Source organism: Spodoptera frugiperda, chromosome 8 (genome assembly GCF_023101765.2).
Source record: "Spodoptera frugiperda isolate SF20-4 chromosome 8, AGI-APGP_CSIRO_Sfru_2.0, whole genome shotgun sequence".
Lineage (NCBI taxonomy): Eukaryota > Metazoa > Arthropoda > Insecta > Lepidoptera > Noctuidae > Spodoptera > Spodoptera frugiperda.
In genome coordinates this window covers 8012151-8028338 of record NC_064219.1, presented here as the reverse complement: position 1 = coordinate 8028338, position 16188 = coordinate 8012151, and the positions used below count along the sequence as shown (strand labels likewise).

At 38.0% G+C, this 16188-nt stretch overlaps 2 protein-coding genes across 2 annotated transcripts; one reads left to right on the top strand and one right to left on the bottom strand.

The window, feature by feature from the left end:
* The first annotated feature begins 178 nt into the window (after window positions 1–178).
* On the top strand, window positions 179–5252 carry LOC118275805 (uncharacterized). The gene is made up of 8 exons (XM_035593883.2): window positions 179–376; window positions 460–642; window positions 1426–1656; window positions 2368–2508; window positions 2758–2881; window positions 3180–3324; window positions 3406–3462; window positions 3539–5252. Exons 1-8 carry the CDS (start codon window positions 263–265, stop codon window positions 5097–5099), a joined length of 2556 nt encoding a protein of 851 aa, XP_035449776.2. The 5' UTR covers window positions 179–262; the 3' UTR covers window positions 5100–5252.
* Window positions 5253–6519: 1267 nt separating this feature from the next.
* LOC118275361 (F-box only protein 11) lies at window positions 6520–15558 on the bottom strand. Its single transcript, XM_035593281.2, has 14 exons — window positions 15156–15558; window positions 12718–12961; window positions 12301–12468; window positions 11800–12004; window positions 11356–11596; window positions 10871–11095; window positions 10539–10783; window positions 10108–10434; window positions 9512–9706; window positions 9131–9436; window positions 8865–9045; window positions 8637–8784; window positions 8447–8545; window positions 6520–8372 (listed from the first exon to the last, which is right to left on the bottom strand). The coding sequence occupies exons 1-14, from the start codon at window positions 15250–15252 to the stop codon at window positions 8243–8245; spliced, it is 2811 nt and encodes a 936-aa protein (XP_035449174.1). The 5' UTR covers window positions 15253–15558; the 3' UTR covers window positions 6520–8242.
* Window positions 15559–16188: the final 630 nt, after the last annotated feature.

Here is a 16188-nt window from a genome sequence, read left to right as displayed (position 1 = left end):
AATAGTTGCCGTTACTATGCGATAAATAGAAAAATAAAATATCAAAAGTGCCGTAGTGCATTGTTTTTCAATGTTTTATTTGTTGTAATATTTATTTTTGTGAATACATGAAAGAAGATAACTCAAAGTGTCAAGTGACAACTCAAAAAAATAGTGACGTCTTCTTGTAACGGAACGACAAATTTAACGAATTTACGAATGGCGGATTTAAAAACTTGCACAAGTTTTGACTTGTAATTTGTATAAATAAAAAATAAACAAAATGTTAATATCAGACGGGATAAATCATGGGAAATTGCAGTCAATAATTGTAGGAGAATTGAAGAAAGCTGGCTTAAAGCATCGGCTAAAGAAGATTATATTGAAAAGTGTCAAAGTAGGTGGTTTTGCTTTTGTCTTGGAATTTGTACGTGATATATTGCAATTTTTGTATAGATTTAACGAGAATATTTCTTTTAGGACCACAAGACAGTATTTGGAGCGCCTTTAGTGAAGGTACCATCGTGCAGTGTGATATGTTGTGGCAGTACATTGAGTGTTCCCATTGTTGTCACTGAGATGTCCTCAGTGCTCCGGTCCCACGCCCATGTCGAAGGACTGTTTCGGAAAGCTGGCTCGCAAAACCGCCAAAAAGATATAAAGGTATATTTGTAAGAATATATTGATGTTCTTTTTACAAATCAGTATTTGTTTTGACGTAAATATATCCCTTCCTATTTCAAAATTGCTAAACCCTGAGCAAGGTTTCCCTCCAAAACAGCTTTCTAATAAGTCTCACAATAATTTAGTATGCATAAAATAAAATCTCATTAGTATTTGGGTTATACTTTTATGTGTTATAAAAAAAGTTCTATGAGTCCTTATCTTATCTAACTATGGTACATTATTATGTACATTGTACAGGATATTTCCTGTGTTGATAAATCCATAGCAAAAATCCAGTAAATTTTACCTTGAAACAAATTATTATGAATGGATGTTTAATAGTAACGGTATTACTCGGTTTAGTGTTGGTACTACTGTTTGCAATAACTTTATTTGATATTCTGATTTTAGTTTACAGGTATATGTTATGTTGAAATAGATTTAATATTTATGTAGAAAACAACAATGCTTGTTTTTTTACTAAATCAAATAATAGTTCATTCATGTAGATTTGTTACTTACTTTTACTGAAATCACATTAAAAATTATTCCCAATTAATGTTACATTGCCAACCTTGACTAACTATACAGGGTTAAAGGTTAAGTCGACCTAAATCCTTTAAGACGTGATAGTTTACATCATTCCTGACTGATTTGACCATGGGACCCCATATCCCAAACTTAACCGTTTTTATTAAACAGTTTACTTCTAGAAGAGTGCTAATCCAGCACCAAGTACACCACAAATAACAAAAAAAAACCCTTTTCTATTTATTCCAGAGGTTGTTAGATGCAGGAGGATGTGTCTCAGAAGGCCATCATCCAATAGATGTTGCCAGCGTACTGAAGCTCTACCTCCGATGTCTACCAGAGCCGCTGATCAGTGCGGAAGTCCAGGACTTGTTGTTACGATGTAGACTGACTGCTGGCGAGGATGCTCTGAAGCCTATACTGCATACACTGTTGTTACTACCAGTATTACATGTCCATCTCTTACATTATATCATGGAGGTAAGAGATATTGTTTATTAGTTTATAGTATTAACTGCTGAAAGGAAACTTGAAGGCAAACCCTCAGTTAAGTGTTGGTCACTAGTGTCCATGGTGGTTAACATGTTATAAACTTTAGTAAAAAGTATATTATTCTGACTGAGGTTTCTTCTTAATGAGATATAATGAGATGTGGTTGCTCCTTGCCTTTTTTGTGTCTGATCTGAGATCAAGTTTTGAATCATCAATTTTATTTTTGCTTGATCTCAAAATGCATTTACAGTCAGTTACTTCAACATCATCACTTAGCTCCAATTATTTATCCAATTTAGTTAATACTAGTGACACCGGCGCGGTTTCACCCACTCTGCTCGACTGCTATTGATTGTAGCATGATGTTTTATAGCCTATAGCCATCCTCGATGAATGGACTAGCCAATATACAAATAATTATTGTAATGGGATTAGTAGATTCGAGACCATTTTAAAAATAAACTATCAAACTCGGCGAGCTCCGTTTCGTCACCAATGATTTTCCCAGTTTTCCTGCTTTTCTCTTAAATTTTTCCTGAATTTTCACGGAGCCCGAGACCTTTCCGACGAATGCAAAACCGTGTAAATCGGTTCGTGCGTTCTGGAGTTATAGCGTCAGGAAGGAAAGCCCGACTTATTTTAATATAATAGATAAATAACAGTATAATATTAGAGTTAAGTAAATCCTTTATGTTCCAGTTATTAAACTTCCTAGCATCAAAACACAAGGACAACCTGATGGACTCGTCCAACCTGGCCATAGTGATGGCGCCCAGTATTATGCCACTGCCCGCCGCAGCATCTGCCCAGAGACTGGAGCACCATGTTGCACTTGTTAAGGTAATTATTACTAATCGTTTTTTATGTACACTTTCAACAGTGCCTAATTTATTAGTTACTAATATTTAACATCAAATGATGTATTTTCGTTATTTGATGGAGCCATCTTTTCCTGAAAATGCTGATACAGAAAAAAAATAGAATGATTTATGATATTTTAGATGTTGTTAAAAATAGTAACCACATATAAAAAAAGTAAATGCTTATAGTTCTTCAAAACTTAATTTGATTCTTTTTATCTTTTGCTAGATGTTCATCGAAAACTCACAGCACATAGGGAAATTAACTGAAGAACTGATGTCGCAGTTAGATGATGATTCCGATGGCTATCTTGCAAGGAGAAAGAAAAAGCGACGCAGCGGCTCTCTCAACCGTAAGTCCATATAAACAAAATAATATTCATAGAGCTGACGGTAATATTATCATTGATCAACAACAGCCTGTAACAATGTTGCTGCTGGACAATGGGTATCTTCTACATAATTAAGGAAGTTTCTAATAATCCCACGTTTATCCGGCGGTTTGGAAATCAGCCCAGTCTCTGTAGATTTAACACGTCACGACACACGCGGTAAAGGCAAACAGCAGTAGTGATAATTGATTACAATTTGCCGTCACTCCCACAGGCTTGGTGTTCATTAGTGGTTTATCATAAAATGTTATGTTTCCAGGAGTATTAAGCGGTCTTCGCAAAATGGTGTCAGGTAGTGTGAACACTCCGGCAACAGTCAATGAAAACGGCAAGACTCCGGTCTTGAGCAAATCTGCGGCCAAGCGGAAGTTCGACTCGTATGAAGGTCTTTCTGCAAAAACTAAGTAAGTTTCGTGATAATACCATACATAAATGTTCTATACTGTTAGCAAGAAGTTGGTTAATTTTATTTACTTTGTCCACAGGAAAGACATAACGAAGAATCTTCCTCAAAAAGAGCTATCCTTTACGCCTATGAAAATGTAAGTTTTTTACGATACGATTATCTTACTTTAGCAAGCTTTACTAGCTTTCTAACACTCATAACTTGTTCCACAGGGGTCTCGAGCGAAAACGATTGCGGCTAAGCCTCATGGACGCAAGAAGTACCCCTATCATCAACAGAGATTTTAGTTCTCACAAGAACTCAGAAACAAGTGTCAGTAGTGAAGATTTGTTAACCTCCTCTGAGCATTTGTTCAGCGCTCACGACACCATAGACTTGTCTCCCGATATGAAGCAGTTGGACAAAGATTACGTCAGAATTTCAAAGCAAGAGTATGAAGAGATCAAAAGCAGGGTATCTGCTATTGAAAACAGACTGTCTAGAGAATTCACCGACGTCATACCGAGAGTACAGCCACTACAACAAGTACAAAATGTCTATGAACAAACATTAGAGGAAGTTGCTATGCTAAACTGCCCCAGTTCCGATCATTTGGCGCGTAGGTTAAGCAAAGAACTGAAAATCCGACCCAATGAGGAAGCCAAAATAATACGATCACCAAGTGCTCGGAAAATTGGTTCAATACGACGGAGATCCAAAGAGAACATCACTAAAATTGTACGACACAAGTCCTGGAATGTGTCGTCACAGTCGCAATCTAGTCATAATACCGATAGGTTTTATCCGTACGTAGGACTGAATCGTAGAGAAAGAACCAGTACAGCGAAACCTGACTTGGAAACACAGAAATCATCAAATGAATGGGATGGTTCTATGTCAGAGCACTCAGTTAACAACGTGTCTGATTCAAGTCAAAAATACCGTTTACGAAAACGATCTAGCCTTATCATGCCTCCTGAATATAGCTCTGAAAAACCCATTAGTAGAATACCCGCGAGGAGGTCTCTTAATATCACCGTCAACAATAGCTGGGACAATACAGCATCAGAAAACTCTATGAACAACACTTTGAACTCGAGCGGAAAATCAAATAACAGCGATTTGGCTCGATGTTATCAAAACGTTACGTGTAGGAATCGAAAACCAAGTCCTCCGCAGTCGCAACAAAAGTGGCGTAGTGCTGCGGCATTCTTTATGGATAAGACTGGAGAACTGGAGAAGACTAGTCAAACTGGGAGACCCTCAGTAAACAAACTGCGACGGCAGAACGCTGGAGCTGTCCTTGCTAAAGCGAAGCTCTTCGAGTCGAGCTCGGATAAATCGTCGGAAAAACATGAAAAGGTAGCCCATACTGGGTTTGCAAGAAAACCTAGAATAAGTGGGCAACAGAATAAACCTCTAAAGAATGTGGCCCTTGTGAAGCCTAAGATACAATCTCCTATAGCGTCACCAAACATTCCAGTCAGAGTTACAAGGAATGTGGAGATGCCGAATGTGCCTTCAAAATCGTATCGTTTGAACGTTCCAAGTAACGACGAAGCTAGTAATTGGCGTAATGCCCGGAAAACGACGCCTCCCGTGAAGAATGTAGTTTCCCCACGAAGTATGCTAATGAAAACTCCACAGATACCAGTATTGAAAAAACCTCTTTGTACTCCAAAGAGCTCTCGACTGCCCGCCCTCAACAATGATCTCAGAAAGGCAAACACGCCAATGAAAGCCGTTCACATATCACCGAGAAGACGATCTCCACGGCAAAAGCAACGTGTCTAAGAAGGATTTAAATCAAATTCAGTTGATTCTTATTTAATATTTATGTAACTACCTATGAGTGACAAGATTTTCTAATGTACTTAAAACTCAATTAGGTAAAATATTGTAACCAGTGGCCATGTGTAAATATAATTCTAATTTTATTAGTCTGATTATATTAAAATGATTATCAAAATTGCTTTTATTATTACTGTCTACTACCTATAAGTAAGTCTTTACTATCCATGTGTCGATGATTCTTATTTCACGTCAGAGCACGTCCTGGGTCTATATTATAACCGCTGACAGCAGGGTGCAAGTCGGTAAAAATACCGCTCAGCAGAAAAATTAAAAAAAAAACTAGGTCTTAGCCTATAAATAACTCTTTCGCACTTTACACTAGTATAAAACCCTTAGTAAAAAAAAATCGGTGATTGATGGATCAAGCTGTTAGTAGAATTTAGGACTATAAAATCCCAAATTACAAGAGGTATCATGAAAAGAAATATGCTGATGCACCTCCATGATAGTAATCCTAACAACATGTAACATTACAAAATCTACAGCATTATATATATTTTTACTAGCTACTTCCGCGCGGTTTCACCCGCTCTGCTCGGTTCCTGTTAATCGAAGCGTGATGTTATATAGCTTATAACTTTTCTCGATAAATGCGCTAGATCCCACACAAAAAGAATTATTTAATTTAAACCAGTAGTTCCTGAGATTAGCGCGTTCAAACAAACAAACTCTTCAGCTTTATAATATTAGTATAGATTATTTACAATGGGAAAAAAGGAAAACATAGTATAGTAGAGAAACTAATTTGCTGGTGGAGGGACTGCTTACTTACAATAAAATGATTACTATGATTTTGTTGTAACTTTCGTGAGACATACTAAATTAATTATTATGTTATCGGCTTACTCACGTAATCTTTTGACGAGGAACTCGACTAGTTTCAAGCCATGCTAGAGGCTCATATTCATGAGCAGCATTACGCGACACACGACGCGACGATTATCATTCATATTATTACAGTAGCACTGCGATAATCGCCGCGTCGTGTGTCGCGGAATGCTGCTCATGAATATGAGCCTCTCGCATGGCTTGAAACTAGTCGAGTTCCTCGTCAAATGTTTACGTGAGTAAGCCGATAACATATTAATTAAAATGATTACTACTCCCGTGTGGTTTCATCCGCTGCCCACAGCCTTCCTGGACTAACGGTAAAACAGAAACTAATTTATTATCTATTCACCCCTCATCCCATCTCTATTTACCTTCTTTCAAAGAAAAACTTACTTTTAACAGTTTGTTCCAGCTTATTTTTGGAAATGATGATTAGATTTTTTTTATATTTGACTAAAGTTTTCATCACCAACATTTGTGATTTTCATATCTTTTTCGTAACACAGGGAGAGTTGAAATAAAAATCCAATTATAATATTATATGATGTATATCACGGATTTTACAGTGGTATTTTTGTGTATAAACAAAATATCCAGATTTCAGTTTAATAAATTAAAAACTTACTGACAATTTAATAAATAACAATTTCCATTTTCAAATATATAAAGCATCGGCGCCACAATAAATTTCCCGTATTATTTCACAATAATAACTGAATATACAATTTTGAATTCATTGAAATAATAGTAAAATTATGTCAACCATACTGTATGTGGGGGATTTCAACTAAAATATTTCACTTACACATTTAGCGATGATCACAGATTTGAGGATTATAAAAAAGCAGATTCAGAACATACCGTGCTATGGAGAGACGATTTAACAATTCGAAACTTGCAATAGTGATTACTGAGTAATTTAGGTTCATATAGCTTATGGGCTAAACTTATCACTATCAGCACTCTGGCCGCTCACGCACGGCTCTTCCCAGTTCCTAACATTGCTTCTCGATCGATATCAATACCAAATTTAAATTAACAATATAATAAAATATCAATTGTACCTAAGATCTTTTCCAATTAAATACGCACATTCGTTCTTAATTTGCATCTTAATATACACTAATGGGCCGCGTAGGCGGCTAATGATATCTCCGGACTATCTACTGGCTCACAGGCAAAGTGCTCTTTACATAAAGCGAGGCCGGGCCGCGTACGTGCGACCCCGGCCTTCCGTCTGAGCATAACGTACGTAATTCCATAATTAAACATACATGTTGTGATCAATAATAAAAATATAATGATACAAATACATTAATTACTACATTTTTCGATTATTGTGTGACATAAATATTTACAAAGCGCATTAGGAGCGCCAAAATAGTTAGGCGAGGCAGACTCCTAAACGAGAGATTAATAAATGCGCCGCGCCATGCGTCCACGTGCGGCGGCGACGGCGGCCTCCCACGCCACTACACCAACTAAACTCAAGTACAAGTATCTTTATTAACTAAAACATCTGACCAATTAACTTTATTGTCAGGAGAGCTAAGGAATAAATGCCCCAAAAAAATGAAATTGTATAGTCAAAAGGTTAAAATTAGATGGATTCATATATTACAAAGTTGTCCTGACTGACTCAGTCGCTGGATCGACATTATTACATAACTAAACATTACAGATTTTTTTTCGAAGAAACAAAACCTAATTTACTTCCCCATGATTATGAAACTAGTAGATACTATAATATATAAGCTACTACCAGTACATCTTATAAAACGAATAACATTATTCTAAATATCAATGTGATCTCTCGTTATTATGGTTTACGATTACAATTTGGGAATGCATGATACTACTCGACAAAATACAATAATTATTAAGTACCGATGATTAAAAAAACTCCCTACATATACAGATAGCGTTATGTCCGAAATATGATTACTTTCGTCAACTATAAAGTACAAAGATGAAAATACATTTATCAGCCGGATACACGTGTACGGGAGCGCACAGGCGGCGGCTCCCTAACGAGGATATACAATACTCATATCAAGTTTTAGATAATAAAAATAATTGAACTAGAAGAGGGCGAGTCGCGACTCGCGGAGACGAACGACTACATTAAAATTGGCGGCGAATAACGCCTAAAAATAAATAAAAAGAATTAGGTTTCCGACGAATACTGATATCCGACGCGAGGCTGTGCGCGGTGGGCGGTATGGCGGGCGAGGCGCAGCGGGGCGCGGCCGCTAGTTCACCATCAACGTGTGGGACTCCATCGGCGCCGCCGAGTCGTACAGCGTGTCCGTGTCCTGGGTCGGCTCGCCCTGCAACTGGCACTGGTTCGACAGCGTCCCCGCGCCGCAGTCGCAGAAGAATCTGCACAATACAGACCGTGTTATATTCATTGTACACTGTACCATAAGCACGTGGTTTGTGGAAAGTATATTTACCTGTCATGGCGAATAAATTCTACGTCGTGTCCGGAATGGCACGTTTTGATGCAGTTGACGCAGATTGCGTTACGGTCTGTCGTGTTGCAGGTCTGGCACCTGGAATTGATAGTTACACAAATAGTTAGATTATAACTCCATACAATATGTATTTTATATCAGCATCAGTTTATTTCTGTTGAGTACATACCTATAGAAATCGTGCATCGGAAAGGAAGTATAAGATGAGATTTTGTACAGGCACTGTCCACCGCCCACGGCTTTCTCCACTGCGTCTTGGTTGCTGAATATTTTGTTACCCCGCACTAATGGCGACACTCCCGATGCGAGACATAGACCTGCAAAATTTATACATTTAGTTATTACAATTACGAAGCACTGAAAAGGTATGTTTATTGTACTGGGTAAAATGGCTTACCTCCGAAACGGTTATTAAAAATTTGATTATGTTCCAGTGTGGCGGTGGCGTTGTTTGTAATTTCGACGCCGGCCGCCAGCCCATCAAAGATGCGGTTACGTCGCAGCACCGGGTGACTTTGTGTCGAGATCAGTACGCCCGCCTGTGCGTTACGAAATATATCGTTCTCTTCGAGAACACCCTGCAAAGTAAATAAACATTTAGTACATTTTTAATTACTTTTTAGATTTTTGTGTGAAATGAAATCACAATTTCAAGACACTCACCTTTCCCCCATTAAAAATACAAATTCCCCCATCTCGCCCATCGAATATCTTATTTCTTTTGAGCGTAGGGTTGGAGTCAGTCTTTATCCATACTCCGGCCATAGCGTTATCGAAGATCTCGTTTTGTTCTAGGAGCCCTAGGCCTCCATTGTAGACGAGAACTCCGCCGTTCTGGCCACCCCATATCTTGTTGCCCCGGATCACCGGGTTACTGCCGGTCCGTATCTGGACGCCTGAGTACAGGTGGTTGAAAATATCGTTGTCTTCTAGTTTACCGTGGCCATTGTCGTAGAAGTATACTCCGACCTGAGAAAGTATTTAATTAGATTTTTGTTCCATTTACAATAAGAAGTAGATCGTATCTTGTGTAATGAATGTTACCTGTTTCCCCGAATGTATACGGTTGCGCCGCAGCACGGGGGTAGATCCCGTCGTGATCCAGACGCCGGCGAGTGTGTTGGCGTACACTTCATTCTCCTCTATAAGCCCCTGACCCTTTTCATGTACGTAGATGCCACCATGTTGTCCGTGGTGGATCTTATTGTGCCTGACTATGGGATCACTGTTTGTACGTATCTGTAAGTAGGGAGTAACTGTTAGAAAGTAATATGTTGTAAGGTTTGTAGGCAAGTACCTTGTATGTCCAGCGTGATGGCTGACTATGCCAACACAGTGGCTCATGGTGCGCTTCACTGTTATACTGATACACAAGTTCATCAAGTTACATATTTATTTGAGGGAGATGGATGAAAGAAAATCTTGTGTGTTATGTGTGATGTAAATCAATGCCGTCAATAATATGATGTTATAAAAAAAAGTTAATGTGTGCTAATATTCTCATATAATGTGAATTTGACTGAACTTTTTGTAACAACAATCAAATAGTTTTGCTTAATTTGGTGTTCTATAGTAGAGCTAGTATTGTCTGAATTTTTTAAGGTTATTTTTTTACTACACAACAATAAACAACGCCTTACCTGTATACCAGCTAAAGCATTTCCGTAAATATTATTGTGCTCGATTAGTCCACGGCCTTCCCCGAATATGTAAACTCCGCCTTGATGTCCATTGTATATCTCATTGCGCCTGATTGTAGGGTTACTGTTTGACGTGATCCACACTCCAGCAAAATTGTTAGAATGTATTTTGTTATCTATAAACTGGCCCAAACCGGACTCGTGTACGTATATGCCGCCAGTCTGTCCATGGTGAATCTCACAGTGGACTACGGTGGGGTTGGCGCCGGCCTTTACTTCAAAACCAGCAATTCTATTGTTGTGGATATCATTAGCTTCAAAATAACCCTGTAATGTTTATTTTACTTTAGACTCATGTTAATGTTTGGGATTGGTCAAAGCATCGTAATTTAATTTACGATTAATTTCAAGAACCACGTGTTATTACTTACCAAGCCATTTTCAAACGTAAATATTCCGACATCCCTGCCATGGTGTATGTGGTTGCGGCGCATGATTGGGTTGGCAAAGTTCTTAACCCATATACCAGCGAGCGCGTTCCGTGAGATCTCGTTGTCTTGATATGCTCCCTGCGCATAGTCGGTGACATATAGGCCAACATTTTCACAGTCGCTAATGTCACAGTGTTTGATGACAGGGTTCGCGCCCGCGCCGCTCACGCAAACAGCAGCTCCAACTGTAAATACAATATTTTTAGTATCAAGAACACTCTAAATCTAACTTTCTTACTTAACAATGTTGTTGATGAAATGTATTGACTCACCAACACTAGCACTCCTAATGATGCAATGGTCGACAGTGGGGGAGCAGTTGTCGGACACTTCCAGACAGTAGTGCTTGTGGTGTTGCATGGTACTGGTTGCGTCGGGGGAGAACTTCAGCGTCATGTGACCGGCGTACGCACGGTTCGCGCCTTCCGCAAACGTCAGCGTGGACTCCGCCTCGCGCTCCAACACCACAGATTCTGCTACATTGCCTGGGGCACAACCTGAAGGAACACCACAGTTAGTATGTGAACATCATCCTGAATATTATGTTAGTGCTTACCGTGACTGACACCAGCACGGGCGGGAGAATCCATCTGTTCTGCGCTGTCATTACTTTTTGGATAACAAAGCTATAAAAACTTCATTATTGTACTAGGGAGTTGACTGAGCAGAAGTTTTTGGCTTAAGAGTATTTTGTAATTGAATATTTTGTAAGCTATTTGCTGATGAAAAACACAGATTGAATGTAGAGGATACTGACCTATGAGCTGCACATCTGTATCAATGGCCAGACATTCCTCCTGGTAGAGGCCTGCGTGTACAAAGAGCAGTGCGGGCGCGTGCGGCGGCGTGGGGCGGCGGCAGGCGCAGGGCGCGGCGGGCGCGGTGCCGCAGACGCAGACGGCGCTGCTACTGCTGCACACGCTGCCGGCCGCGCTGCCCGCGCTGCTGGAGCTGGCGCTGGAGCCCCCGCTACGCTCTTCCACATACTCCAGCCCGGCCTACCCACATTGTTCTTTGTTAATATTTGAAACAGCATTGTGCAATCTTGTTCATGAAATTAGATAATGTATGTGTATGAAAACAATAATAGAACACTGCTAAATACCAGCTGATGTCCTACTTGGAATATTTTCTTATCTTGAAAATATCTAATCAAAGTTAATGTTGATGATATGATTAAGTATCAGCTTGTAAAACTCACCCTGATTGTGTTAAAGTGCTTAATACGAGAGTCTTTCTTGGGGCGGTAGTTGGGTCGCACGTGAATGCCGTAATAGAGCTGCCTAAAGCTTTCCTTCCAAGGGTTGTCCGCATCGCACTCGTCGGGCGCTACGAACTCAAACTGGCACGGTGCGGGGTGCATGAGCGGCATGTCGTATTCAAACACTGACTGGTATAAACTTTTCCTGTTGAACAAATATATCAAATTGAAATGTTTTGTTCACTTTTTAACTTACACTCAAGTATGACATTATTAAAAAGATTTTAGAACAATCCTATGTCTCAATTCAGAACAAAGACAAATTTACTTGAACAATATGTCATAAGAGTATTGGAAGGAGACATCACATTGAATGATGTCTTGTTTACATATACATAATTCAGAACACAAGTTATGTTGCCAAATATTCACAATTTAAACAACTTTCTACATGACTTTCATATGTATGATTGCAATGTTAAGAAAAAATATGTATGTTACCATAGTTCAGTGTCATTGGCGATCGTGTTGAATCGCTTGCAGACTTGAGCGACGCGACAGAGGTCCCGCTCTGTGAGGTGTGAGAGAATGCACAGCAACACTTCATCTGGCAATTCATACTGCAAGTACTGTGATACATTGCACACATCCACTCCTTGAGATAGAGATCTGTGAGGAAGATACACATGTATTAATATAGCTATATCATGGTTACAAAGAACTTTGTACATCACACATTTTCTTCAAATAAGTAGAACAATAATATGTGGCTGTAGCAGGCAGGTAGGCAGCAGTTGGATTTGAAGAGTTGCAAATTGAACTCAGTGGCATGTGTAGAAGATTGTACCCATCAATGGACTGAATAGAGAGTTGATATAATAATACATGTATATGAAGAGTAAGACTTATATCACTTACGTTCTCGGCCTCTTCCTAGCGGGTAGAGAGCAAGTGCCCGAGGGTCCGGGCTCGTGGTAGGCTGGCGGCGACTTGCGGCGCAGGTCGTAAGGACTGTGGTGGCCCGGGGTGCTGGCTGCAGCGGCCGCGGGCACGGGCGGGGCGCCACCGCCTCCGCTGCCGCTCGCACCCGCGCATGCCGCCGTCGCCGCCATCGCGCTGCCCGTCACGTTGTTGGGGCAAGGGACTGATTCACATGGCTCACCTGTAAATATAATAAAGTTAATTTAAATTGTTAAGTTTATATGAAGTGTTGTGTTATGCCTACCTAAAAATACAAAAGATATCAATGAATATCTATGATTCATACTATTCACACATGTAAAATTTTTGAATCTCATTAATACTAATAAATCTGCATAAAAATCACATAGTAATTTTAAAGTAGAAAGCGAAGTACAATAAAACATAAAGCGGCTCAAGTGCAAATCCATTACAAAGTTTAATTTGTTTCCTTTCCATACAAAGTGTGGGATTTGAGACATTTATCTTATCTAGAGTTTCAAGTGGTCATGGTATAAGGTATAACTGAGGCAAACGCCATTTGTTTACAAACAAAACACTTATCAATTTTATGGGACTGATAACCCATTGGAAAATACCAACATAACTGTTTTATTGATAAACATTGGCCAGACAATTACCTAATAACTGATAAAACTTGGCCTGAAACTAGATACACAATCAATTAATTAGACACAAATATTTTAATGTTGTACTTAATCTAATGGGAACAATGCTCCAACGTCTTTCTAATAAATTCCCATACTTTTTGCGAGTACACCAAAGTTCACATGTTCTGGTTATTTAAAAAGAAATTTAAATCAGACATCAGTACTACTTTGTTTAGAGCAATATTAGAAAGTAGTTTAAGCGGTTTGATGTTCTGCCAAATCTTTTGACCTATTTTAGATTTGAATGTAATTGGTGTGCAAAATTGCCATCTTGAAAACATTATATTTAGCTTATATTTGTTTGGTAGCTAGAGGGTATTGGCTAATATTGTGTTATAATGAGTCACTACTATGAATGAATGGTTTGATGAATGTACTACCTACTACTACTAGTCAAGCCGACAAACAATTTATTCCATTGAATTTCAGTTGTGACTAATATTTGATTATTTCATGCTTATTCCAGTTTTTAAGAACCAAATCAGTACACACCAGTGTTTTCCCATTTAGTATACATAAGTATAAGTGTATATAAGAATAATTTCTTAGATGTCACCTTCAAAAAGTTCAAACTTATGCTGTTGTCAAAAAGTTTTGTAAGGAATAATATACTATTAATCCATATCAATAATTGCGAATTATCTATGTAATAAGTTAATAGAGCTTTATCTTATTGGCATCTTTACTTTTGTTATCTAAGTTTATTCAACACTGATAATACCATAACAGTATAAGTTTGTTGATTCAAAACTGGTATGCATTGACAAGGTTGTAGTTATTATGCAAAAATATCAGTCACAGAATTTTGTACTTCCTTATATCTTAATGTCCTTCATAATCAGTTTCCAAATTATTATTTATATACAACTATAATATTTATGACTTAACATACAATAAAAACAATAAATCTCATAAGAACAAAGGTATATGGAAATCACTTGACATAAACATTAATAAATAACAAGAGTTGATAAAGTTTTTATTCAAAACAAAAAAAGTAATAACTGGTTTTGGACAGGCAGGTAGTTATTTTATTAATAAAATACCTTAAAGTTGTTTACCCACCATAGTAGTAGAAAATCTTTACATATTCAATTTTCTACATTACCCTAATCTAAAATCATATTCAATTTGCATATAAATACAAAGATTTCCAATGTTCATAGTAAAGTGTCCTTTCTAGATTTTGACAGGATTCAATGTCATGCAAATACATAGTTCATATAGTTATGGCATAAAAATGGAAGGCAAAAAATAAACAAGTACTTCCACACTCAATGTGTGTGAACCGAAATGAAAAGAAGTTTCGTAACTGCACACAAACACATCTGTTCTTCGGTTCTGTAGCAGAACAGCTGTTTCGTCATTCTCAGTAAAATAAGTTTTCATCTAGCAAATCAATACCCATATTGCGCAAAATGTCACTGAAATGCGCTATCCGATATCATCATGTAACTTTGAACATAATGAAATAAGAATTTACATGTCAATCAATGTTCGAGGAACAATGATCGACCAATTCAAAATTCAATACCAAGCTTCAACATTTTCACATAAAACGGGAATGTCAAATCTTTAATACAACAGCATAAATTAGCCATAATTATACAATTTAACAACTTGCTAATGCATTTACGTGAAACTCGAAGTTACATGATCAAGGAAATATGAATAACGAAGCATTTCTAAAGATCGGGGCGACTTCGGCCGACCCGGATTACTTACTCGATTGTGTCCTAGAAGGTAGGGGTATCCGATGTCCGCCTTTTCTCCGCGATCTACGTACGTAAGAACGCGAGGAGGAAAACGAGGCACTAGGCATTATTTCTTTTAACACTTATTTTCACTAGAATTCAGCCCTAAACAAAGGAGACACCCGCACCAACACCGTCGGCCATTTTCTGTTTAGATTAGATTGGGCAGACAAAACGGGAAACAGAGATTATACCACATTAGTTATAGCTAGACGAGAGTTCTATTATTGTATTAATACGACACTAATCACTGACACTAAAATTATGATATTAAACTGATAATATTCATTATTATCTGAATAAATTATGATGAAAATCCACACTACCCTCAAGCGATGGGCGACTCTCAGCAAAATATGGCGGATTTCGGATTAACATGGCGACCGATCGCAGCGCCATCTACGAAATAACAAGTTGTTTTTTTTTCTTATTGTTGCGTTCAAATTGTTAACGAATTTAAAAATTTTACTGTGCGCTTTGAGTAATGAAAATTAAATACTATCCATTTGTAATGGATTCCTGATTATTTATCCTACTATACATATAAATACTAATCATCAAGTGCCTCCATAATTTTGCGCCTATTCATAGTTATGGTTTATTGAGTTACATACGGGGTCGTAAGTGAATAAAATATTATCTTCTACAAACATCTAAATACATTTTGCTATCGTAAGCTGGTAGAATATGCTTTGGATTTATTAAGACACTTGCGTGCACATATAAAAAGGTTCTGAAGATTAGAGAGCAGTCTAATTCTTTGTGTTATTTAATTGCTTCACCCTCCGTGAACCAATGTGAAAAAAAAAAACGTGTTCAGATCAGAACACGTTTTCCGGATTATTTCAAATTGCTATTGCAATATGATTTTTATTAAATGCGTCTCGAGTTCAATTATCACGTCAGGCTAATTTAATATTTGAAATTGTGTTATACTAATTAAATGGGCTTGTCTCGTAGATCTAAATCTATTAAAAAGGATCTTACGAGAATAAGATAGGATT